Source organism: Nelumbo lutea, chromosome 3, assembly GCF_056320005.1.
Source record: "Nelumbo lutea isolate HS-2025 chromosome 3, American lotus-T2T, whole genome shotgun sequence".
NCBI lineage: Eukaryota > Viridiplantae > Streptophyta > Magnoliopsida > Proteales > Nelumbonaceae > Nelumbo > Nelumbo lutea.
The window spans coordinates 33,361,275-33,389,158 of NC_142686.1; the positions used below are offsets into that span (position 1 = coordinate 33,361,275).

The following is a 27,884-nucleotide window of genomic DNA, read 5'->3' on the forward strand; positions in this document are numbered from 1 at the left end:
AATTGAGAAAAAATATTCTTTTTACTCAACAACAAAACTGATCTATTTATATTAAATGATCTCATAACCCAAAAATATTGAAAAGTTTCACTATGCCTTAAGAAAAGAGAAGAGGAACAAGAAAAAATATTACATATATTTTTACTATATAAAGATATTATTAGGTTGGGCTCAAGCTTGTGTTGGGCTTTCTTGAGAAAGTTTAAGCCCAGTCTGAAAAAAAGTTGGGCCTAGTGTTTTGGGCCCAAACCAAGCCCACAGGCCTAAGTTTATGTCCAAGTCTGACTAAGAACGATATGGGTCAGGCTAACCCATTAGGCTATTTGACCCATGAATAGATCTACACACTACATTCACTATTTAGTGTCATTCAAAGTCCCATATCATTTATAAAAGAGAATGAAGGCCTTACCTTCATCTATAAATATGGACGGAAATTTCTACTTGAAGGACAAATTTTGGGGCAGGAAAGGATTTTAGGATTCTATAACTCGTATAGATAAGGGTAGGGTACGATATTAGGTTAAACCCAACCCTCCCTAACTCGCATATTGTTAGAAAGCATATAATTTTCTTTTTGTATTGGGTGTTGAATTTAATAATATTTTGGATTTTATGTAAAAGATAATTGATAGTTTATATGTTTTTACCTATTTTAATCAAATCATTGGAAACCATGTTGTTTGTTCGTATTATTTTACTTATTTATTGTTTATATATAACAAGAAATAATGGGAAATTAGACACAAGTTCTAAACCCAATCCGGCCTACCCTTGAATGATGGGGTCTAGGGTCGGTTGGGGTTTTGCATTTTCATGTGCAAAGAGGGTTGCGATTCTCAACATCCAACCTGCTGTAGGTTTTTTGGACAAGTACAGGCTGGGAGGTTTAGAAAGGTAGGTAGGATATAGAATTTACAAAACCCTACTCGAACCCGCCCCATTTCCATCCATACTATAAATGAATAGGCAAGCTAACACAAGCCAAATATTGGAACTAAATGATGCTCATGCTTTGTTTTATTTTATTTTGTGCCATGGGTTCAAAGCGTAGCCTAATTTGGGGTTATGTAATATCTTTTATGCATTGTTCATTATTTAGTTTAAAGTTTTCAAATAATTAACTTTTTTTTTTTATAACTAGATGCCATAGGCCCATAATTAAGCCTAGCCCACCTCGAGTTTGTAGGCCTAAGGCCCATGTTGCACCTGAGCCTAGGCCCAGTTTGGCCCATATGCTTAGATGCGCTCAAAATCTTTTTGTTCTTGGATAAGAAAGCGACTACAAAATTAGCAAATTAGATTTTAATTTTTAAGCGATTCAAAATACCTGAGATAAAGCTTTACACAGTGGCTTGGTTAGTAGCCTCATAACAAATAACAAATTTTGCCCACATAGTCAACGATGTTGTGAGTTACTATGCTTACCACTCTTTTAGGAGAACTCATAGCCGAATTCCGACTTTCTATAATATGGACAACCAACATTGTTTGAGTCTATATACCCAATTACCTGTATCAGATCTACTATATTAGTCCTTAATACTTTGCAAATATCTAAAGACTTTCTTAGCAACCCTGTAATGGTCCTTTACGAGTTCGAATTTAGTAGGCATACAATATAAGCACACTAGGTGCTTATGAAATTTTGTGACACTTGTCCCATAAAATACCCCTACTCCTACCCTTGACTGCTTAATGAATGTGCTCACGATGGAGTGCCTACTAAATCCAGTCTCATCCTTTCCTGGGCTAATTTGATACCTATTTAAAACACTTATTACAAAAGCAATATCCAATTGTGAACAAACTTGGGAATACATAAAACTCCCAACTACTGAGGCAAATAAGATTTTCATGGTTTATCAAAACTCATTAATCTAATAACAGTTTGATGTGTCTGATAATGAATTTTTAGTAGAAGCTTATAGATTGTTTGATTTATTTATTAGTAAAATCTGCACTTTCGGCATCTTGAACCTTATGTTGGCCAATAAATTTCTTATTTTATTTATTACGTAACATGATGTATGAATATTTAATTATTTATAGAATTGAAAATAATGAAACGACACGTTAAATCTACTAATACACTTAAAATTCCTACTAACCGATAACTAATTGACAACCGGTGAAGAAATTAAAAAAAAAACAAAATACAAGTCAACAACTGAAGATACCTGATAATTTCCTCACCTGCACAATACTTACAAGTACATGACCACACGGAGTGCTTTGTATATGATATACAACGACAAGATAACTAACATTTCTAACAGAACCCTTTTGAGAGATGCAACTCTACAACCAGTATCTGGTTGTGGAGATAACTACCACTCTAACATGAGACACTTGAGGACAAGTGGCCAAACCCAGCTAGCCTGTTAAACAACTCCCCCCCCCCCCCCCCCCCCCCCCCCCCGTTGTGTAGCCCCATGGAAAAAAAAAAAACGAAGTAACAAACAAACAGAATAAAGAACACAAGGCATATCAATCTAATCGATTGAGAAGTTAAATAGAACCTTGCCATACAATTCATACATCAATCAACAATCGATCTTCCCAGATTGAATCATCAAACAACCAACTAATATAACTCCTGTAATACATGAATTTCCTCGTTAAGCGAAATATTTTGAACTATAGAAAATTGGTGAGCGAGAAAAATTCCTGAGCTTTTTACTCGACGAATGACAAATTTCCTTTAGCATTTCTGTTGGTTGATCATGTATTTTCCTTCTTACTTTTCTCGTCCTTGTACCCAGATGCCTTTCCAGATCTACCAATGACAACTGAACGAGGTGAAGAATCGTCTTTCTCAATTTCAAGACCATGGTAAGATCTGGAAGCAAAAAACTCTGCCCCAGATTTAGCTGTCCCCTTTCCAAGAGAATAGGGATACTTGTCATACACTTGGAGACCTTTCTCTGCTGCCTCTGCTAGAGCAAATGATCTTTCCTCCTCTACAGTTCCCTTTCCTGGATGCTCGAATCACCAACATTACACAAAAGTGAACCTTGTTAACGATATGAAAAGAAGATCATAATTACAGTCTAAACAGAAAAATGTCAAATCTAGCTTTAAATTTAGGGTAGTGAGCACACAGGCAATGTGCATATGGCAACTTTCATCGAAAGTAGGGGTAATCTAGTAATTCAATATGTAACTAGACTCGCATATGATATAAATAGAAGCTGGGCAATAGGTGGGGACTAGTTTTTAAACCCACCAATTCTCTCCAGCGCTCTTCTCCTTTGTTTCTTTCTACATTGTCACTTTATTTTTGGTTACTGTTCGGATATTTTATGGCAACTTTCATCGAAAGTACATAAAGAGAAAAGATAACCACCTTGTAGCTCAAAATCTTCTACATAGCCACCTTGAAAGAAGGAAAATCGGGCTTCTTCCTCTTTATTACCAACTTCCAGTGAAGAAGAGGCAACCAAATCCCCAAATTCCATCACATATGCTCCAGTCCAGTGGCTTCCTCTAAAGAGAAAATAAAAGCATAAAACAGGAGATGATAAGAAAATCAGTTAGTAAAGCAACTTAGATGAAAGAATTAGGTTACAAATGACAGTCCTGTTTTGCAGCAGATGACAAGGACTACTTTATGCCTTCATCAGCATATGATATTGACTGGAAGAACCCCCAGGGGCCCACCCAGAAAAAAAAAATCAAGTAAAACTTCCTCATCCCCGTGGTTTCTCCTACAAACTGCAGTACATATTGCACTGGTGTTGTAGACTAGAATATGATGCAACCAACCAGTTTCAGCTTGCTAAGGATTGGACTTTCTATCTAAACATATATTAATGTAGAGATAGTTAACAGCTCTCAGTGTGTGTGTGTGGTTCCAGCCCCACACTTATTTTATTTTATTATTTATTTCCCTTTTATTACAGTTGGGCCGGATGGGCCTTGTTTATTAGTCTTTTATTTTAAGTAGGGGCATTAGAGTAACTCCTACTTTTGTAAGGACACAAATATATATAATATCTAACGGGGCGGCAGATTTATCTAACCGAACCCCTTCTCTCTCTCTCTCTCTCTCTTCTTCTCTTCGAAGCCCGGTTTTTCTTTTCTTTTCCTGAATTACATCAGAACACATTTGTTTTGTTTATTTTATTCAAGTTGGTATCAGAGCTCTTGGCGAGAAAAGACTAGGGTTCTCATGTGAGTCTGATCCGGTCGGCTACATGAGAATTCTTTAGAACAAGATCTTCTGCAGTAGTGCCTGGTTCTTGGAGGATGCTGGAGTGTTGGAGACTGCCCAAGAAGGTGAAAGACTCTTGGAGATTGCCCGGTGACCAGGAAGAATCAGAGTTTTTAGGTGCGACCAAGATTAGGGTTTCAAACTAAGGTGGCGATCAGAGTTTTTTCTGAGAAAGGTACAATCTATAGTTAAGCCGATCTTGGTTAGAAGTTGTCGAGACCTCTTTTAAGCAGCGGCTGATAAATCTGGGTATTCCCTGTTGTTTTCTCTCTTGTCTAAAACCCTTTAATCTTCTTTTGAGGATTCAAGGACTGTTTTTGACTGTTAATGAACTAGAAAGTTGACCTTTGACTGTGATTGCATTCTTGGTAGGAAGCTGTCGACTGAGATCAAGTTCTTGGTGTCTATTCTTGCTGTGATTAAATTCTAGGTTGTTTTTTCTCTAAATTTCTTAGTGTTTCAGCAGAAAAGAATCTCTTTTTGGTCGCCTTTTTGGAGTTTTTTGGCCTGTTAGTGCTCTACATAGAATGGAGAAGGTTGGAAGTCAGTTAAAAACACAAGGGGAAGGATTTTTTGGGACTAGTAACATGACTGAAAACTCGTTTCAGATTACCACTGTTAGATTTGATGGAACTTGGAGTGGGCCCAATCAGCAATGATGGCCATTGGAGGTAGAGGTAAATTAGGTTATGTGACCGGAGACACAAAGAAGCCAACCAAGGAAGATACATCACATCCAAAATGGGTTCAAGAGAACTACTTGGTAATAACTTGGTTATGCAACTCTATGCAGCCCCACATCAGCCGAAACTACCTTTGGGCAAAAACAGCCAAGAAGATTTGGGATAGCATGAAGGAGACTTATTCTCAACCTCTTAATGTTGCTAGAGCTTATGAGCTGAAGTGTGAAGTGAATAACCTCAAGCAAGTGGAGAAGCCAATCTCAATGTACTTTGCTACTATGAAATCCCTTTGGCATGAAATTGATCACTTGGAAACTATTGAGTGGGAAAGTCAGAGGGATGCAGTGACAGAGAGAAAATTGATTGAAACAAATAGAGTGTTTGAGTTCTTAGCTGGTCTATACTCAGATTTTGACATTATAAGACGGCAACTTCTTACTAGGGAGAGTGACTTTATCTCAAGCCTACTCATTGGTTCACAGTGAAGAGAGTTGGAGGAAGGTTATGCTATCATTTTAGCCTACAGAAGCAGCCTTAGCAGCAACAAAATCTAAGGTTGGAGGGGAAAAGAAAAGGGAAATTCAGAAGGAAGACAAAAGAGAGATTTTTTTGTGATCATTGCAAGAAGCCTAAACACACCAGGGACACTTGTTGGAAGTTGCATCCTCACCTAATGCCAGTGAGACTTAGAAACAAGAAGGGGGTGCTAATGTGGCAACTACTACAGATAGTGCATCTACTTCCAGCACAAGGACCACATCCTTAGATGCCTTAGCTATTGTCCGGGCTGCATTGACACAGCTAGAGAATGAAGCTGGTATTTCTGGATCCTCATCTCTATCTTCAGCCACCACATCTGCTCATCCTACTTCAGCCCTTGTTCACACAGGCACAAGAGCTACAGCATATCATACTTCAGTCCCAGGTAACACTAGACCATTCTGGGTAATAGATTCAAGAGCTTCAGACCATATGACCAGTTTATCTACCATGTTTACCACCTATTGTTTATCCTTTGGCAGAGACAAAGTATCTACTGTTGATGGCTCCCTTGTGCCGATTTTTGGCAAGGGAGACATCAGACTGTTGGATGCCATCTCCCTATCCTTAGTTTTGCATGTTCGTAAGCTTACTGCTAACTTGCTTTCAGTTAGTAGTATTACTAAGAGTCAAAACTGTTCAATGACCTTTTTTTCCCGATCGTTGTGTTTCAGGATCTGGAAACAAGAAGGTGATTGGGATTGGCCGTGAGACGAATGGAGTTTACCTGCTTGAACATCCACAGGGGAAGCAGAGTGAAGTTGGGAAATTGTTTGTTTCTCAGTCTTGGAGTCAGATTATGCTTTAGCATAATCGTTTAGGTCATTTGTCTTTTGGGTCTTTGAAGAATTTGTTCCCAAATTTATTTGAGTCAATTCAAGTGTCTAGTCTGAGGTGTGAAAGCTATGAACTTGCAAAACATTGTAGATCAACTTATCCTTTGAGCAATAAAAGAAGCAATCTTCCTATTGAAATTGTGCATACAAATGTTTGGGGGCCATATCTTCCTTTTGAAATTGGTCACATTGGTCACATGTAAGTAGAAGTATATACAGATGCTGATTGGACTGGATGTGTTGATGACAGAAGGTCTACCTCTAGGTATTGTGCATTTGTGGGGGGGTGGGGGGGGGGGGGAATCTTGTTTCCTGGATAAGCAAGAAACAAAATGTTGTTGCTCGCTCCAGTGCAGAAGCTGAATACAGGTCCATGGCCAATGGTGTAGCAGAGGTGTTATGGCTGAAATCCTTGCTTAATGAGCTAGAAATTGATTATAAGAAGCCTCTAATGTTGTATTGCAATAACCAAGCTGCAATTAATATTGCCCACAACCTAATACAACATGACAGGACCAAGCATATCGAGGTGGACAGACATTTATCCGAGAGCAAGTTGCATCTCAAGAAGTGTGTCTCCCTTATATTGCCTCAGACATGCAGTTAGCTGATCTCTTTACTAAAGCAGTCACAAAAAACAAGTTGGAGACAGATTTATGCAAGTTGGGAATGACAAATATCTATTCCCATCTTGAGGGGGAGCACAAAGATAGTTAATAGCTCTTAGTGTGTGTGTGTGGTTCCATCCCCACATTTATTTAATTTTATTATTTATTTCCCTTTTATTACAATTGGGCTGGATGGGCCTTGTTTATTTTTTGTTAATCAGTCTTTTATTTTAAGTAGGGGTATTAGAGTAACTCCTACCTATGTAAGGACACAAATATATATAATATCTAAAGGGGCGACAAATCTATCTAACTGAACCCCTTCTCTCTCTCTCTCTCTCTCTCTCTCTCTCTCTCTCTCTCTCTTCTTCTCTTCGAAGCCTAGTTTTTCTTTTCTATTCCTGAATTACATCAGAACACATATTTGTTTTATTTATTTTATTAAAGTATTAATATTTAATATGGACATCAATGCAAAACAAAAATTTACAATAAGAGGCAGACAAAGGAGAGAATATATTGTGTCCAAACTCAAAGGGGATAAAATAGAAATAATCACCAAAATTTTGAAAATGAAGTAATGAAGCAAGGAAGGTTTAGAGTATTGATACAATACACCCCGTATCGGGAGAACCATATCATATCTTTGGGTACTCGATACACCTGTTTATAGGTTTTTCGGGAACCCTTTTTTATTAAATAATATATACATATATATATATACGCGTGTGTGTGTTTGTATGCCTAAAACTAAAAAAGAAAAAGGCGTGTGGTTTAAAGTACCACGATACACCTTTGCCAATATACATCGATACTTGGAACCTTGGAAACAAGACAAAAAAAAAAAAAAAAAATCAACCACCTTAATTATGAGCTTCTAGTAAATAAAAAATATAACAAGAATCCTACATGCATTACCTGTTAAATGCCAATAAAGCTTCAAAAGGTGTAATAATAGGAGCATGGTACTCCTTGCTGTCCAAAAGAGTTGTTTGTGGACAAGCAACGTTAATGAAAACATTGCACTGTGAAAAATCATAAACCACCTATTCTCAATACCCTGAATTGGAATTGAAATATAAGCTATTTGTGCTAGGTGTACAAGGAAAAAAATTACCTCAAGGAAGTTGGCAAGTTTTGCAGGGTTTGGTCTACCCATTACAAAGGTATAGGCCTTCTTCCCAGCTGCTGCAATTAGTTCTTTCATTTGTTGAATAATATAGATATAACCAGCTGCATTGGTATTTTTTAAATAGAAAACTTAGATTGGCAGCAAAATGAGAAGGCATAGAGGCAGAAATATTGATGAAATTTCAAAACTCAAAAGAAGTTCATAGGACACTAATATCAGAATATTATGAAAAATGGGAGTTTCTGCCATAAAAAAAAATCACAAGTTTAGGATCATGCTTTGATGTTAAATCCGAAGATACAAGGGGGATCAATGATTTGAATCCCTTGAAACATAGACAAGTCATCAATGATCATCAATTTCTTTACAAAGATTATAGCAAGAGAGAAATTTTCTCTTGATTGTCTATTCTTTTATCTTGTTAACTGATAACTCTTTGAGTGTTCCTTAGACCAAGGAGGCATTATGCTCTTAGAGGGTGTTGGGTGTACCATGGGTCCAGCCCCATGAGGAAAAACCACTTGAGAGGCAGAGGGGCAAGAGAGTAATTTCACTCTTGTCTCTAACTGCTCTTTTTTCAAAAGGAAAAGAAGATGGATAAGTATGAGAGACTTTTGGTATTCTATTGAAAGGTTTTGGTAAAACACAAGAAGGGTTTTTCTTGGAGGGAGTGCACTGTGAAGGCTCATACCACAGTAAGTTGTTGCTATCCAGCTTCTCCAAAGATTGTTTCCAAGAGGCTTCTCCCTTTTGAGCTGAGAAGTATTTGGTTTCTTTGTTGATTGTATACCACCTTGTTGGTGAGAAGTTTTGGCTGTAACCAAGAGGGTTTGTTCATTTGATGCTTCTATCTCTAGCTACTTCCAGAGAGTTCTTTGTATTCCCATTATCATCATTATAGTGGAGATTTACTAGGTTAGTGCACCGTGGTTTCTCCTATTGACATTGGAGAGGTTTTCCACATGAAAAAAAATAAAATGGTGCGTTATTATTCTGTATTTTTCTTGCAGTTTCTTTGGCTTGAATATTGTCTATCACTGTTGTTTTACTGCCTTGTTCATGCTTGGTTTGAGCAAGAAGGAAGAAATACTGTTTTTCAGGTAACCTAGAAATCTTTTTTTTGACAGAAACCATAAGGGGGCTACATTACATCATATCACTGCAAGACAGTTCATTTCATGAGTGTGATACATCGTTTCGGCACAATACAGTGGATTTGTAAACTGCGCCTGAAACAGAGTTCAAGAGCATTCAGACCACTTTGTTCTTCTCCATATCAGTGTGTTCGTGCCCCAACCACCCCAATAGGGTAACAACCAACAGCATGTAGAAGAGAACCGTTTGAGAAGTGTGAAAGTACAAACTGTTTTTCTGATGAATAACTGAAAAATTTTATTAGAATGTTAAAATTATAGTCGAAGAGGTACAACCATTTAAGTTGTTATCCTTGGCTAACCCTCCAAACACTTAGAACATTTGACCCAAATACATCATAAAACCCATTTTTGAGAAGTACAACTCAATACAAAACCCATTACAAACCCCTCATGTCTCCCCACCCCCCCATACAATTTACAAGGTAGCCCAAAAAAGATGATCTATATATACACTCCTTGTTTTGCAAGATGGTCAGCCAGGCTATTTGTTAATCTTTGTACCAATTGTATCTTCAACTACATATCTCTTGTGAACCATTTGACCTTCTTAATCTCATTTCTGGACACCCAAAAAACTTCCTCTTTTTTTAGCAGCCAACTTATCACAGAAACTCCTTCAGCATAGTTGTCGAGGCGACGCCTAGGTGACAAGGCGCCCTTTGAGGCTCGCCTCACCTAATCACCTAGAAGTTTTCTACTTCCTACTATAAAATACTATTTTATCCATTCTTTTATGAGATTATAATTATAAAATAGACATTATTAAACTAAAATAATCATTTTGTGTGTTTATATACTAATTTCTTTTTACTATTTTCTTATTTATTAGGGTTTAATCAACACAAACATTGCTAAATGCTGTATTGAACCCTCAAAGACTTAAAAACCTGAACCAATAAGTAAGGAAGAACTTAAAATTTCATCTAATCAGCACATTTTCCTCTTCCATATATTCTTCTTCTACCAGTACTTTTTATTTTCTTCTTTTCCTATAACAAAAATAAAGGTTCAGCCCCTACATTTTTTGAATTTTATTTTCCTTCTTCCTTTTCTTCTCATGAATATGTTGATTTTCTATACTTTAATATGAAATTTATACTTTTCTTATGAAAATCATGAATAATTATTAAAGAAATATGGTTATAGTACCTACCGTTTCCAATAAAAAAAAATATGGTTATGGTACCTAGGGAACTACCCTAAGATCTATGTTTCTAACATAAAAAATCCACTGCCTAGGCGACTAGGCGACAAGGCGCCCCCCAGTCGCCAAGCCTCGCCTTGGCGCCTTGAAAACCATGTCCTTCAGTTACAAGTTTTTCCATCCCCATTTCCATGTCACTTATATATTAAATAGAATGTATAATTATAAGAATGCCCATGTGGGGTAGAAAGAAAGAAATAAAAGAAATACATACAAAGATAAAACAGTGAACTGTACAAAAGGGACTATCCTAATAAGTACATTAAGTTTCAGAGTCTCCACACATGCTACCGCCATTAGCTCCACCCTTTTGGTATCCCCTTCCCTATTGTTCCCAAGAACATTGCACAAATCTCTCCTTTTTCATTCCTTAACATCCCCTATTCTTGAGGGTCCCAGGCTGCCAAAGCTTCTGCCATCAAATTCAATTAAAAAAAAAGACAGGTTCCAGACAAAACCAACTGCTAGCTACCCTTTGCTTCCTTGACGAAGATCCCACCACTGTTCCCCAATTTCTCAATACATCATCTACTGGAAAATCCAAAAATGCCTCATATTTTTTACCCAATGTGCCACCTTCACCAATGTTTTCAATGATAGCCTTCTTACTTCTATCCTCAGAGATACGAGTGTTTCTTTCCTCTCAGACTCTCTAAATCAAAGCTGCCCTGCACATCTTCATATTATCATCCCTCTACTTTTCGGCCACCTAAAGATATTTGGGTCAAATAATTTGTCCAAACTAATAGGGGTAGTCTGCCTACACCCAAAAAGAGAAAAAAAAAACAATTTCCAAATATAAACAGATAAGTGGATAGGAGATTAGTAAGTAATTAGCAGTCTCACACTGTTAGGAATTGCCTAACTCAGGGACTCTTTCGAGGGAGCCTGCCTCCAGAATGAGAAAGAGAGAGAGAGAGAGAGAAAGAGAGATTGTAGTCCCAATTCAATAATCCCATTCGATTATATCCTGCTGTTATTTATACACTGCTGTTATACAGCTGTTACAGTTCTGTTGTACCAGCCTCTCCACTTGTCACTCCACTTGTCTAGTTTGTTACAATCTTTGATCTAGTGGTTGGCTGTTAGTTACAATCTTTAAAGGCTGTCGTGGCCTTTTCTTGTACACTTGTATTTCTTTAGTTTGTGTTCCAACAGTCCCTCCCCCCTTAAATTCGACCTTGCCCTCAAGGTCAAGATGTGGGAATCTGTTCTGTAACTCCAAGTAAGGTTCCCAAGTTGCATCCTCAATTGGGAGGCCTGACCATACCACCAAGGCTTCTGGTTCGATGTGATTCCCTTTGCGTATCCACCTGAAATCTGTTATCTAAGTGGGCGCAGTTTGAACTTGGCCCTCTTCCGAGAATGATGGGAGGGTGGTTGTTGTTATTGCTCCTGTTTTTGGCCATTTCTTTAATAGGGATACATGGAATACATGGTGTAATTTTGATGTTGCTGGGAGGTCCAGCCTGTATACAACTGATCCGATGCGCTCCACAATCCGAAATGGGCCGAAGTACCTCAGGCTCAGTTTGTTCCACCGGTGGCCTGCTACTGAAACCTGCTTGTATGGTTGTAATTTAAGGAAGACTTGCTCCCCGACTTGGTACTGGGCAGGCCTATGTCTTTTGTTGTAGGAGTCCGCCATCCATTGTTGGGCTCGCTGGAGGTGGGATTTGAGATCTTGTAACACCCTATCTCGTTGGAGGAGTTGGTCTTCTACTGCGGCTACTGCTGTAGACCCCTTCTCATAGGGAAGTAGGGGAGGTGGGTCACGACCATATAGAGCCCGGAAGGGAGTCATTCCGGCTGCACTGTGATATGTGGTATTGTACCACCATTCTGCCCAATGAAGCCACTTGAGCCACTGGCGGGGCCTTTCCCCTGCATAGCACCTTAGGTGGGTTTCCAAACTCCGGTTGACCACTTCAGTCTGTCCATCTGTTTGAGGGTGGTAGCTGGTAGATTTTAAGAGTTGCACTCCTTGTAGTCGAAAAAGTTCTGCCCAGAATTGACTCATAAAGATAGGGTCACGGTCGGAGACAATAGAGTTGAGGGTACCATGCAGTCGTGCCACCTTCTTAGTAAAAATTTCAGCAACCATGGAGGCTGTGAAAGGGTGGGGCAGAGGGAGAAAATGGCCGTATTTGGTGAATCTATCAACTGCTACGAGAATGGCAGACTTGCCATAGGAAAAGGGGAGTCCCGTTATAAAGTCATGGATATATCTGCCCATACTTGTGTCGGAATTGGGAGTGGTTGTAGCAGTCCCGCTGGAGACTGGGTATCCGCCTTATTTTTCTAGCAAATGATGCATTCGGCTATGAATTTTTGGACCGAATTTCTCATGCCTTTCCAATGGAATTGGGTGGCTAGTCTCTTGTAAGTGCGTAGGATCCCTGGTAGATTTTAAGAGTTGCACTCCTTGTAGTCGAAAAAGTTCTGCCCAGAATTGACTCATAAAGATAGGGTCACGGTCGGAGACAATAGAGTTGAGGGTACCATGCAGTCGTGCCACCTTCTTAGTAAAAATTTCAGCAACCATGGAGGCTGTGAAAGGGTGGGGCAGAGGGAGAAAATGGCCGTATTTGGTGAATCTATCAACTGCTACGAGAATGGCAGACTTGCCATAGGAAAAGGGGAGTCCCGTTATAAAGTCATGGATATATCTGCCCATACTTGTGTCGGAATTGGGAGTGGTTGTAGCAGTCCCGCTGGAGACTGGGTATCCGCCTTATTTTTCTAGCAAATGATGCATTCGGCTATGAATTTTTGGACCGAATTTCTCATGCCTTTCCAATGGAATTGGGTGGCTAGTCTCTTGTAAGTGCGTAGGATCCCTGGTAGATTTTAAGAGTTGCACTCCTTGTAGTCGAAAAAGTTCTGCCCAGAATTGACTCATAAAGATAGGGTCACGGTCGGAGACAATAGAGTTGAGGGTACCATGCAGTCGTGCCACCTTCTTAGTAAAAATTTCAGCAACCATGGAGGCTGTGAAAGGGTGGGGCAGAGGGAGAAAATGGCCGTATTTGGTGAATCTATCAACTGCTACGAGAATGGCAGACTTGCCATAGGAAAAGGGGAGTCCCGTTATAAAGTCATGGATATATCTGCCCATACTTGTGTCGGAATTGGGAGTGGTTGTAGCAGTCCCGCTGGAGACTGGGTATCCGCCTTATTTTTCTAGCAAATGATGCATTCGGCTATGAATTTTTGGACCGAATTTCTCATGCCTTTCCAATGGAATTGGGTGGCTAGTCTCTTGTAAGTGCGTAGGATCCCTGAGTGCCCTCCTGCTGGGGATGAGTGGAACAATTCTAGGAGCTGCTGAATATGGGCTGAATCCTGTGGTATCACCATTCGGCGTTTATATAGTAGCAAGTTGTTTTCCACTGTGAACCTTGGGTGGCTAGTAGGGTCTTCTTGGATCTCTGCGCGCAGCTTGCACAGTTGTGGGTGCCTTTCAGCTTCCTCCCTTAGCTGTCCCATGATGGAACATGTAGAGCCCGTGAGAAGTAATGGGAACAGTTGTGGCTGGCGTGACAATGCATCTGCCACCTTGTTAGCGTGCCTGGCCTTGTATTTAATGACATAATCGTAGCCAAGTAATTTGGCTATCCATCGCTGCTGTTCCGGGAAGAGTACGGACTGTTCCAATAGAAATTTCAGGCTCTGGTGGTCAGTTCGTATGACGAATCTCCTTCCCAGGAGGTAGGGACGCCATCTCTGAACCGCAAGAACAATTGCTATCAATTCGCGTTCATATACTGATTTGGCCCATTTTTGTGCGGTCATTGCCTTGCTGAAAAATGCTAATGGTTTTTCTTCTTGCATGAGGACTGCACCCACTCCTTGGCTTGATGAAGTCCTTTGAGAAGTCGGGAAGTGCGAGCGTTGGCGGGGAGGAGATAGTTGTCTTGAGTGTCTCGAAGGCCTGTTGGGCCTCCTTAGTCCAGCAGAACCCATCTTTCTTAAGTAAACTGGTCAAGGGGGCAGCAATCAGTCCATACCCTCTAATGAATCGTCGATAGTATCCTGTTAATCCCAAGAAGCCTCGTAACTCCTTAACATTTTGAGGCCGGGGCCAATTTGTCATGCTTGAGATCTTTTCCGGGTCTGCTGCTACCTTGCTGTTCTCGACCACGTGCCCCAAATAATGTACTTGTGTTTGTCCAAATGCGCACTTTGACTCCTTTGTAAGGAGCTTATGAGTCATTAACAATTCCAAGGTGATTTGTAGATGTATTAGGTGTTCGTCCCATGTAGCGCTATATACAAGTATATCATCAAAAAATACAAGTATAAATTTGCGCAAATGGGGTCGAAATATGTCATTCATAAGGGCCTGGAATGTAGCTGGCGCATTGGTCAGCCCAAACGGCATAACCAGGAATTCATAATGCCCTTCGTGTGTATGAAAGGCAATCTTGTGGATGTCTCCTTCATGGACCCGAATTTGATGATATCCCGATCTCAAGTCTAGTTTAGAGAATATGGTGGCCCTGCCAAGTTCATCTAGTAGTTCATTGATTACTAGTATCGAAAACCGATCTTTCACAGTGATACTGTTTAGGGCCCTATAGTCTATGCAAAACCGCCACGACCCATCCTTCTTTTTCACAAGTAATACTGGCGAGGAAAATGGGCTTTGGCTGGGTTGTATGATTTTTCTATCAAGCATCTCTTGCACTACCCTCTCAATTTCCAGTTTCTGAAAATAGGGGTAACGATAGGGCCTTACATTTGTAGGTGCAGCCCCTGGCAGCAAGGGGATGTGATGGTCATGGGCATGCTTTGGTGGTAGTTCCTTAGGTTCTTGGAAGACCATTGAGAACTTCTGAAGGAGCTATTGTAGTTGTGTGCGGCCCTCTTCGGATCTGTTTTCTTGGGCTAGAATGGGGCCATTTGTGTGGGAGTCTATCTGCATTAAAACGATGTGGACTGGGTCTGTTGCTTGCTTCCTTAGGGAGGCGAGGCTGATAGGTCCTGGGCCCTTAGATCGTTGCCCTTGAATATGTACCTGTGAGCTGCCCATTTGGAAATCCATGGTGAGGCGGGCCCAATCACATATCACCGGCCCTAGTTGCCTTAACCATTGGACTCCGAGAATGACATCTGCTCCACTGATTTCCAGGGGGTGTAAATCCTGAAGGGATAGGATATCCATCACATGGACGCCCAAATCTTGCGGAATGGACTGGGCGAATTTCAAAAATTTCTCCCATCTTTGCAGGGAATCGAATTCCCTATTTTAGAACAACATATTTTTCAATGATCAATCTTGAACCATTAACCAAACCAGATCTGAACCAAAAGGAGTAGGAGGGAGGATGTACTTGATACGGAGAAATAATATCTCCCAATGGAGGTGTTCACGCCCAAGGAAGGATCCAAAGACTGCTCCCACTGAAGATGGCGCAGTGTAGGATGGAGCAGAATCAGCAATGTTCTTCAAAAGAACTTGACCCTTTGCAAGAATCAACTGGATGGCTTGTGAGTACAACTCCAATCAATCTTTTCCCAAAAGATTGATATCAAGATCAGATCTTGATTTCTCTCAAGAAATGGAGATCAAACTGGAGATAATGGTGGCGGCAGGAAGGAGGCAGCAAGAGAGATTTCGTAGGGTGCAGAATTCTCTCTTCTTGTGATTTCAGCTCTGAAGACAAGAGTTTTTGGGTTCCATATCTAAAGGCTGCCGCCCTCTCCTCCTTTTAGAGATTTAAAGGGATCAGCTCCTAATCCTATTAGGAGCTGCTGATCCAAATTATATTTGGATTAGAAGTCCCTTTAAGTGATAAGGAAGAACCCTTATCTTATCTGTAGATCAGATCAGCCATCTCCTAATCTAATTAGGAGGCTTCCAGATCTAAATCTTATTTAGATCTTGGACTCTCTAAGTGGATAGGGTTTAGGCCCAATCCTATGAGCTGATCCACCTTAGAATTCGCCCCTTTTAATTGACTGATCAAATCAGCCCAGTTCGAAATGGGCTTAAGGCCCAATTAAGGTTATGTACTCACTTAGTCTTCCAAACTGCTACCCAATTGGGCTTCCTTGTATGACGTGGGACCCAAACATTGATCTACACATCAGCCACACGGGTTCAGCCCAGCCTTTGTTACAAGGCCTGGCCGAATACACTGTTATGGACAGTGCACCCCCTGAAACCCATCTTATGGGCTCTATGGGCCCAACACTTACCCTAAGTGGTCCCTAAGCCAAGCCACCTTGTAACACCCAGGGACTGTGGGCAGATGCACAATTAGCCCATCAAGTATTATCGTCAATGGTCTTACACTTATCCTCTCAGCTCATAATGATCATACACTGCCCGACAAGAGAGGACCTCTCCCTCGACTGCAAGGAACAGTGTTGCACTCTCTGCTTACATGGATCCCGAGAATTAAAACCTTTTGCAAATTATTTCGAAACCATAATATATACACTTTTATATCTCATATAAAATATATTTTGCAAAACAAATCTCAACGATTGAAATCGGCTGCCGGCAGTCTTGGTTTCCATCAGTGAGAGTGCATCCCCGATCATTACCTTTGTCTGACAAAGGGGCTGATCCTGTCACTATGATCACCCACTCAGATGAATTCTCAGACTATCCCAACATACCCAGGTTTTGACCCCCGCTAAGGATCTCACTGATTGGTATATCAAAGACAGCCCAATCCAACACCTAGTGCAGTATCATAATCGAGTCTAGGGGTCGGGTGTAACTTTCAAGTTTTGCCCATCAATCTCCAAGGTCCAGGGCAATATTGGAAATCTGGTCCAGTTCATAGATTCAATTAATCCTACACTGTATGTGCCTAGGGTTTCACCCTGGCAGCTGAGACAGGCCACCCCAACCGACTTGGTGGCACCACAGTGTCAGCCTTGTCAGGATAGGTCTCCCCAGACCGACCCACTGGCTGTGAACATTCTAAACTAACACGAGTCTCATTAAGTGTCCAATTTAAGGGTATTACACAGAAACATACCAAGGGAACATGAATCAAATATGCACTTTTATTCATTTACAATAAACTCATAAAGTACATCATTCTGATTGAAGCTAAAGGCATACAAAACTGTCTAACAAATCCACCTCGAGCTCATGTCCTTGTATCCTTATCTTTAATTCTGTGCATGTACTGTCACATACCAGGTTGCTCCCATTAGCTACGTGCACCTGAAAGGCTGCACATGGTTGGACTGGAACCCCTAGTTGCCTAACCATGGTTTGGGTGATGAAATTGAGGGTGCTGCCACTGTCTATCAGAACCGATACATGGCGCCCCTGTATCAGTCCAGTTACTCGCATCATTTGAGAAGAAGCAAGACCGGTCAAGGCTTGCAGGGATACTTCCGGGTATTCCTTTGTCCCCGGTACCCATTCTTGGTCATCCCTTGGCTCCTCAATGTCGGCTGATTGCTCGACATATTCAGTTTCAGGTTGCAGGAAGAAAACTTGCGAGACCTTACAGTGATGGCCCGGCCCGAACTTGTCTCCACATGCGTAGCAAAGGCCCTTTTCTCGTCGGGCTTGCATCTCAGCCCAGGTTAACCTCTTGGCTGAGCCAGGGCTTGAACCAGAGCTGGCATCCTTGCCTGTGATTCCTACTCTTGATCTGGGCTCTGGTTTCCCCAAGATTCCAGGTTCTTGGTTGGTTATACCAGGTTTGATCGCAGCTCCCAGGGGTCGGCTGATCCTTCTTGCCCGGTTTATTTTGTCTGCATGTAATCGGGCTATTGTTGTTGCTTCAAGAACGGTGGTGGGCTACATGGCTTTTACCTCCAGCTGCAATTCCTCCTTAAGTCCTCCAACAAAACTGCCGACAAGCGCGTTTTCTAGCCAGCCTTGCATGCGCACTGCCAGTCTTTCAAACGCCATCTGATAATCTTGGACGGAGCCGGTCTGTCACTTAGCAAGGCTTTCGTCATAATTCTCAAAGGCTGAGACTCCAAATCGCATGGTTAAGGCGTCGATGAAGTCGGCCCATGTGACCCTTGGGTGTCGTCGCCGGTACCATTGGGACCAGATGATCGCCTCTCCTTCCAGGTGTGCAGAGGCTAGTGGAACACGATTAGGGCCTTGTGTGTCGTGGTAATCGAAGTATCTTTCTGTTCACAGAAGCCAGGAAGTGGGATCTCCTCCTGTGAAGATGGGAAACTCGATTCTTGCAGTTCTTGATCCACTTTGATGACTGGTGTCACTGCGTTCTTCCTAAATTTGCACAGGTGGTGCCTGTGCCAGTCCTTCCAGCAAGGATGCAAAGCTTTCTTTGTCATCGGCTGATATTCTTTGTATTTCTCCTTCCATGTAATCGACTATGTTCTCCATTACTGATGATCTTGTGCTTGGCATCTTGGCTCTGAATTGGCTCTAATACCAACTTGTTAGGAACTACCTAACTCAGGGACTCTTTCGAGGGAGCCTGCCTCCAGAATGAGAGAGAGAGAGAGATAGAAAGGAAGAGAGGTTGTATTCCCAATTCAATAATCCCATTAGATTATAGCCTGTTGTTATTTATACACTGTTGTTATACAACTGTTACAGTTCTGTTGTACCAACCTCTCCACTTGTCACTCCACTTGTCTAGTTTGTTACAATCTTTGATCTAGTGGTTGGCTGTTAGTTACAATCTTTAAAGGCTGTCGTGGCCTTTTCTTGTACACTTGTATTTCTTTAGTTTGTGTCCCAACACACACTCTCACCATTTGATGCACACATGATACACCAGTTTGGAGACAGACACCAATTTACAAGTGTTGCGAAATATAGAGGGAGAAAAGAAGATTTTCTTTATTGATGATCAAAACATATTGAGCATACACCTTAAATAAGAAAAAATAGGAAAGACAAACCCCTATAATTTCTCTCAATCAGGGATTGACTAAATAAATCTTTCCCTTAATCCTAGGATCTAACTTTCCTAAATTTATTCAAATCTCTTAATCAATCAAATCATATCTTTCTTAATTTGCCGCAAATCCTGTCTTTCTTAATTTGCCGACACTCCCCCTCAAGTTGGTGCAAAGATATCTATCATGCCCAACTTGCTAACTTGAAGTTCAAATGGCTGTCTCAACAAGCCCTTAGTTAAAATATCTGCAACTTGTTGTGTGGTTGGTACAAACGGAGTGTAGATTATTCCTTGTTCAAGCTTCTCCTTTATAAAGTGTCAGTCAATCTCAACATGCTTAGTCCTGTCATGTAGAACCAGATTATGAGCAATGCTGATAGCTGCCTTGTTATCACAATACAGTTTCATAGGAAAGCTCACTGGTATCTTGAGATCTGCTAGCACCCTCTTTAGCCAAAGAACCTCACACTCCTTGAGCCATTGATCTGAATTCAGCCTCAACACTACTTCTAGCAACTACACTTTGCTTCTTGCTTCTCCAAGTAACTAAATTGCCCCAAAGAAATGTGCAGTACCCCGAAGTTGACCTTCTATCGGTGATTGAGCCTGCCCAGTCCGCATTTGTATACACCTCAACCCCTCTCTTCTCTTTTTTTTTTTTTGAAGAGTCATTTTCCTGGTGTGCCTTTTAGGTACTTAAGAATTCGATACACAGCTTCAAGATGTTCTTCGTACGGGGAGTGCATAAATTGACTCACCATGCTCACAGTGAAGGCAATATCAGGACGTGTATGTGACAAGTAAATCAATCTTCCTACCAGCCTTTGGTATCTTCCTGTATCTACTGGAATCCCATCTTTAACTTCTCCAAGTTTAGTATTAACTTCTATCGGAGTGTCTAAAGGTTTGCATCCACTCATTCCAGTTTCTTTCAAGAGATCTATAATATATTTTCGTTGCGAAACCACAATGCCCTTCTTTGGTCTTGCCACTTCCATTCCAAGAAAGTACCTTAGTTGGCCTAAGTCTTTAATCTCGAATTCCTTGGTTAGGCTCTGCTTTAGTCTACTCGTCTCTTCAATATCATCTCCAATCAAGATTATGTCATCAACATAGACAATCAGAACCGAAACCTTGTCTTTGGTGGATCTTTTTGTGAAAAGAGTATGATCAGATTGTCCTTGACTATATCCTTGACTTTTAACGAACCATGTGAATCTTTCAAACCAGGCTCTTGGAGACTGTTGAAGTCCATATAAAGATTTTTTTAGCTTGCATACCTTAGTTCCAAACTTCTCAGTGAAACCAGGTGGAGGCTCCAAATATACTTCTTCTTCCAAGTCTCCATTCAAAAAGACATTCTTCACATCCAGCTGATTCAGTGGCCAATCAATATTAGCTGCAACAGATAAGAGTACTCGAACTGTATTTAGCTTCGCCACTGGAGAAAAGGTCTCAAAGTAGTCTACTCCATATGTTTGAGTAAAGCCTTTATCTACTAGGCGAGCCTTATATCTCTCCAATGATCCATCTGAGTTGTACTTCAGAATGAATACCCATTTACAACCAACAACTGTCTTTCCATCCGACAGGTCCACTTTCTCCCAAGTAGCATTCTTTTCCAAAGCTCTCATCTCCTAAAAAATAACTTCTTTCCACTCAAGAACATTTAGAGCCTCCTGGATACTGTTAGGAATGGATACACTAGACACTTGTGAAATAAAAGCACAATATGAAGGTGAAATATTTTTGTAAGATACAAATTTTGACAAAGGATGTTTTGTACAAAACCTAACACCCTTCCTAAGAGCAATGGGAAGATCAAGCTGACTGGAAGAATTAGAATTACCTGGAGGAATATTTTCATGGATTTTTGGAGAATTATCATGAATTTCATGATCCAACCTTAGATCAAATTCTTGTTGATGCTGCGCAATAGTGCCTCTCATTTTCTGTGCTAGATATTCCCTTGAATATACAAGGCCTTTATACTGTTTCGCACGCATCTCTGTTGTTTCAGCTTTTTCATTTTGAGATGGCATCACCAAAGGTTGTTCATTTTCAATATTTAATTCATTTGTTTCCACTAATTTTGTAATTTCTGCCTCACTTTCTTTCGGTGACTGGTTGTGAGGAACATCATTATGGACAAATTCAAACATTAAATCAAAACCATCTAAAAAACCATCTTCACTAGTGCTGCTCTCCCCCTGAAGATGGGAGTTGCTATAGTACGAGGTTCCTTCAAAGAATGTGACATCCATAGTCACAAACATCCTTTTCAAAACTGGATCAAAGCATTTGTACCCTCTCTGATTAGTGGGATAGCCTACAAAAATACATTTATGTGCTTTTGGATCAAGTTTTGAACGTTTAGGATGATGGTTATGAACAAAGGCCACACTTCCAAAAATTTTTAAGGGAATGTTTGTCACTAACCGGGAGTTTGGAAAACAGTCAATGAAAACCTGTATGGGTGTTTTAAAATCCAAAATTCATGTAGGCAGTCTGTTAATCAAATAAGTGGTTGTTAAAACGGCTTCTCCCCAAAGATACTTAGGAACCATAGTTTAAAAACTTAGGGCTCTAACAACTTCAAGAAGATGTTTGTTTTTTCTTTCAGCCACCCCATTTTGTTGAGGTGTATTATTACACGAACTTTGGTGTACAATTCCTTTCTCAGCAAAAAAAATTCCCTAACACATTGTTAAAAAATTCCTTTCCATTATCACTTCGAAAAATTTTATTCTGTCTGAAATTGTGTTTGAACCATGTTATAGAAATTTTTGAACACAGTTTCAGCATCAGATTTCTCTTTTAAATGGAAAACCCAAGTTACCCTAGTATGATCATCAATAAAAGTAATGAACCAACGTTTTCCAGAAAGAGTTACTCTAGAAGGGCCCCAAACATCACTGTAAATCATGGTAAATGGTTTTGATTTTTTATATGGTTGAGACTGAAAAACAACACGATGATGTTTTGCTAATTCACAAGATTCACACTTGAAAACTGAATGATTTTTATTCATGAATAACTTGGGAAATAGATGCTTTAAATATTGAAAGCTAGGATGTCCTAATCGATAATGCCATAACAAAACTTCACTATCACTAGAAATAGAGATAGAGTTGAAACAAGTCTATCGGTCTTGCCTTCCAAAGGCAGATCCTTTATTAAAGAGGTAGAGACCACCATCCTGTTTAGCACCCCCAATCATTTTCCCCGAGGTTAAATCCTGAAATTCACAACAAGAAGACCAAAAACTAACTCAACAATTATGATCAAGGGTAAGTTTGTTGACTTATAAGAGATTGTATGATAGGTTAGGAACATGCAAAGCATCTTTGAGGTTTAGAGAAGGAGAAATAGATACAGTTCCTTTCCCAGCAACAGTAGCAAAGGAACCATCTGCAATCTTAACCTTTCGATTCCCTACACAGGGTGTATATGAAGAAAAGACTTGCGAAGTGCCGGTCATATGATCAATGGCACCTGAATCTAGTATCCAGGAGCCATTAGATTTGGTACAAGCAACGGCTGCAATGAAGAAATTACCTGATTGAGCTAGAGAACAGGATGGGTTAGAATTTCTTAACGATTGAGATTAAAACATTTTATATAAGTGCTCTATTTGTTCCTTTGTGAAAGGAAGAGACTCTGAGGATGACTGCTGCCCTGGATCCAAGTTGCTTACTTGAAGTGTGCGGACATCTCCCCCTGACTTGTTGTCACTGCCTGATTTTTTCTTCCAACCCGCCGGTTTCCCGTGCAGCTTCCAGCAGGTTTCCCGAGTATGCCATGGCTATCTACAATTATCATTCCAAGGCCTCTGCTTTCCCCCTCATTTATCTCCGTCTAAGTCTGCACCTCGGGCCACAAGAGCGGACCCTTCATTCTCTGTTTTTGTTTCACTAACATTCTCCAACATCACTTGCCACCATGCTTCTTCTCTACGCACTTCTGAAAAAACCTCTCTTATAGTAGGCAAGGGCTTTCGTCCTAAGATACGTCCCCGAACCTCATCGAGTTCTTTGTTCAAACCAGCCAAGAAGACAAAAACCCGACCTCTTTCTATCTTCTTTTTGTACCGAGCGCTGTCATTGAGACTTTCCCATTCTTCTTCAAATAAATCCAACTCCTGCCAAACAACCATCATCTCATTATAATAGGTTGTTACTTCACGTTCACCTTGCTGCATCTTCCACATTCGGGTATTCAGTTCGAACAGTTGTGAATGGTTGTTCAAATCTGAATAGGTTTCCCTAACAGCTTCCCACACATCGCAAGCCGTCGGCAAAAACATGAATGGTTTTCCAACCACCGGATCCATAGAGTTGAACAACCAGGCAGTAACCATAGAATTTTTAGAACGCCACTGCTTGTACTTTGGATCATTAGTGGCTGGTGGTTTCACTTCGCCATTCAAGAAATCTAGTTTCCCTTTTCCGTCAATCACCAACCGCACTAACTGAGACCACTCAAGATAATTTTTTCCATTCAATTTGTGAATGGTAATTTGAAGAGAATTCTCAGAAAGAGAAATAGCCGCAGGCTTAATACCTCCCTCCGGAGATGTCACACCACCGGTAGCATCCGAATATGCTGAACCTGAGCCAACCATGGCGGCCTTAAGTTCATGATCGAACCCTAAGGCTCTGATACCATGTTGCGAAATATAGAGGGAGAAAAGAAGAAGGTTTTCTTTATTGATGATCAAAACATATTGAGCATACACCTTAAATAAGAAAAGATAGGAAAGACAAACCCCTATAATTTCTCTCAATCGAGGATTGACTAAATAAATCTTTCCCTTAATCCTAGGATCTGACTTTCCTAAATTTATTCAAATCTAATCTTTCCTAAATTTATTCGAATCTCTTATTCAATCAAATCATATCTTTCTTAATCTGCCGCAAATCCTATCTTTCTTAATTTGCCGACAACAAGTATTAATATTTCCATGAAACCTTCCCAACTAAAGTTACCAACCTTTGGATGAATAGGAACGCACCAAACTTTCTTTAAGGAAAACAACTCATAGAATCTTTTTTCAATTACCTAATTCAGCCCACCACCTTGGGTTTGAACCTTCCAGTTAAAGAAATCTGGAGTAAGCCAATCCCCCCAAAAATTTAGGCCCTTTACTGGGAAGATAAATACCTGTGACTTGCTACAGAAGAGAAGGCCAAATAAATGCCTTTCCCCACATGTTTGTTGCCTCTGCAAAACTAGTGGAGAGAATATTTCCCATTTGTTTATTCACTGTACCTTTGCACCTAGTATTTGGGAGCATTTCTGTTCTCTTTTTGGATGCAGGTGGACTCCTCCCCAAGATGCGGTGGGTCTATTTGACCCAAATTTCCTGAGGCAGGCAAAGAAAAGAGGTAGAATTCTGTGGAAAGCATTGAGAGCAGCACTGGTTTGGACTATTTGGGAAGAAAGAAATGGGAGGATTTTCAATGAAAGATGCAGATCAGAGTTGGAAGTCATAGAAGCCGTAAAGATAAAAATTGGACATTGGGCAAAAACTCTGGAAATCTTCCATGATTTCTCCTTCAATGATACCCTGAGATCATGGAAGGAAGTGGCAAGCTCGGGTCAAGAGAAAGAAAGGGTTGTTATGGAGTGGAGGCCACCAGCACCTAACTCTGTAAAATTAAAATTTCAATGGAAGTTTTTTAGGAAATGAAAGGCTGGTTTAGGGGGTGTATTCCGAGATTCAGGAGGTGATGTACTAGCGCTCTACTCGGGTCCTGTAGAGCAAAGGGACTCACTGACAGCAGAATTAATGGTTCTACTTCAAGGGCTGAAAATTGCAAAACAGCTAGGCTTCCAAAGGTGAGAAGTGGAAGGGGACTCTCAGGTGGTGATTTCCTAGACAAATTTTCATTGTCAAACCCCTTGGATATACAGGCAAAGGATTAGAGAAATTGAAATGATAACAAGGGAACTGAGTGTTACATTTAAATGGGTGAAAAGAACTGCAAATGGCATGGAAGATGCATTAGATAAACAGGGGCAAACAGGCAACACTTATTTTGAGCTATATTGTAAGGCTGAATTTGGGGGATTGCATCTCTAGTTGTATCTATTTACATTATGGGTGTGGGTAAACTACCCACAAATTTCTAAGCTCAACTTTGTCATTATGATTAATAGAAGTTACCTTTGCTGATAATATATATATATATATATATATATATATATATATTGAATGGGAATTTCTTTGCTACTCTTGCAAACCTTCTTTGCTTTCTTCACCTTCTTACCAGGCCTGAGACCAAATAAACCCCCTTTCGATCTTGCAAACCTTTGATTCTACTTTTCTATTTTTCTTCAGTAAAGAGAACTTCCATATTCGAAGAGTCCCAAGAATTCTCAGCCCACCTATCACAACCCCCACACAACTAATGCTTGAGAGCTAATAAGACTCACTTGCCCCTATGGAACAAGTTTTAGAAGTTTATTTTTGCTACTTAATAGCATTTTATGGGAAAATAACATTTATTGTACACACTAACTCTTCATTCATGTCAAATAAGCAAGGAGACAAAGGAAAATATTGCATAGAACTATCCCTCAAGAACCAATAAGTGTCTTAATCTAATGAGCGCCCAACATGGAAACTTCATCCGTATGGAGAGTCCATGTAAACATTGGTAGTAAGCCAAGGCCTGATTAAAGATATTTTCATGTGTAGTTCCAAATATGGGTTACCTCCAATCTCACGTTGATCATATCCTATTCATTAAGCAAGAGGGAAGCCAGTCACTGCTCTGATTGTCTATGCCAGGTAACAATTGAGTTGTTTAATGTGAAGCCAAAAGAAGAAAAGAGAAGAAAAGAATTTGTTAGATTTGAAGAAAAATTTAATAAAAAGAAATAACTTTTCTGACAATTACAGATTTTTTTGTCTGACCGGAAGAGTACTCCAATTTTTCTGCTCTTGGATTAGTGATCGGTTTCAATATTTTGGAATATGAACAGAAACGAGAGGATAGGCTCATTACACTAAAAAAAGGATATGGGAATGTCCCATAAAGAACTGAACGTGAGAGCCAAATGAATCGAAAGGTTCATGTTTGGTTCAGGAAGAGATCATGGAAGTTTTGAAATGAATGGGAAGATAATCTACCTTCATTATGGTCCATTTGGTTTGTGCGACCGGGATGGGAAAATAGGAATATTCTTCCAAGATTCCTATTTTCCCACATTTGTTTTGAACAAAATATTGAGATGCGACAAGAAGAGGGTTCTCAAATTTTGGGACGCAGGGTCTCACCAAATAGGTTTGACCCCACTGAGAAAGGAAACCAAGTGAGAAAATTTTATAGAGAACGGCAACCCGAGCGTCTTCTTCTCAGATGCTGTCCAACGGTTAACTCACCACCGCCATCTCCAGCAATTTTTTTCGAAGGAAAGCTCATATTTGGCATCCTCTCGTGATTTACATCCATTTTTGTACCATTTATATCATTTTTCAGTGAATGAGTTCCCCACAAAATTTCCTGCCATCTACTTCCATCCCTGGTCGTCCAGAGCCAGAAAACGTTTGATCTACCATTCTAAGGCATTCATTTTAACATCGAAGCTCCAGATCTGGCTTCCGGCATCTGCCTCTTCCAGATCTGGCATTTTTCTAGATTTGTACTGTTATAGGTTGAAGAAAACTGAAGAGAGTAGACCTTGAGAGTTCGGCAATGAGGGTTTGAGAGTGAGAGTTTCGAACCTTCCTCTCTCTCAGCACCCTAACACTGTTTTATTAAGATAGATTTGAATAATTACAAGGAGGCCCTTAATTGGGCAAGAAATTACAAAGAACACAATATAGATAGGATGGGCCCAGAATAAGGCCCATTACAGAAAAACATAAATAATAAGAAAAGAATAAACAGCCTATGGGCCATTCGGCCCACCTTCTCTACACTCCCCCTCAAGCTAAGCATAGATGTCAATCATGCCAAGCTTGCTAGTATCATGCTGAAGTTTTGCCTTGGGAATGCCTTTAGTGAGAAAATCTGCCAACTGTCCTTCAAATGTGATGAAAGGAAGACATACTTCACCCGAAGAGACCCTTTCCCTAATGAAATGTCGATCAACTTCAATATGCTTAGTTCTATCATGTTGCACTGGGTTGTGAGCAATGTTAATGGCAGCCTGATTATCACAGTACAACATCATTGGGTTGTCATGTTCAACCCCAAGTTCCTCCATCAATGATTTTAGCCATAATTGTAGAGAACACTAATGTGGGCCCCACAGCTACGGTCCCACTGTGTTCGTAGGGTAGAAGATGTTCTAGTCTGCCTAGGGTTAGCTATTGGTCATTTAGTTGTTTCAGTTGTTATTTATTTCAGTCTTTGTTTTACTCTATTTGCTATGTAAAGACTAAGGGCAGATCTGTCCTTTCCATGTAATGAGCATAACCTATAAATATTAATTAAAGTGGCGGCGGCAGAACATTAAGCTTCTGCTCCTCCTTTCAACCCTTGTGTTCTACTGCTTCTCCTCCCTCTTTCTCTTCTCTCCTCTTTCTTTCTTCTTATCTTCGATCCTGAGATTCATTAGGGTTCAGGACCGATAACAGTCCTGAACTTCTAGTTGGTATCAGAGCTAAGTTCTCTCATGTGAGTGTAGTCCA

At 40.3% G+C, this 27,884-nt stretch overlaps 1 protein-coding gene across 1 annotated transcript in view; it reads right to left on the reverse strand.

The window, feature by feature from the left end:
- Positions 1-2,490: 2,490 nt before the first annotated feature.
- Positions 2,491-27,884, reverse strand: part of LOC148864115 (diphthamide synthesis DPH2 family protein) — a 75,785-nt gene continuing 50,391 nt past the window's right edge. Inside the window, exons 8-11 of the mRNA XM_088981056.1 lie at positions 8,001-8,116; positions 7,802-7,908; positions 3,350-3,489; positions 2,491-2,978 (exon numbers count right to left, since the gene is read on the reverse strand). Of these exons, the coding sequence (XP_088837182.1) occupies positions 2,725-2,978; positions 3,350-3,489; positions 7,802-7,908; positions 8,001-8,116 (617 nt within the window). The 3' untranslated portion in view covers positions 2,491-2,724. The remainder of the gene's footprint in view (positions 2,979-3,349; positions 3,490-7,801; positions 7,909-8,000; positions 8,117-27,884) is intronic.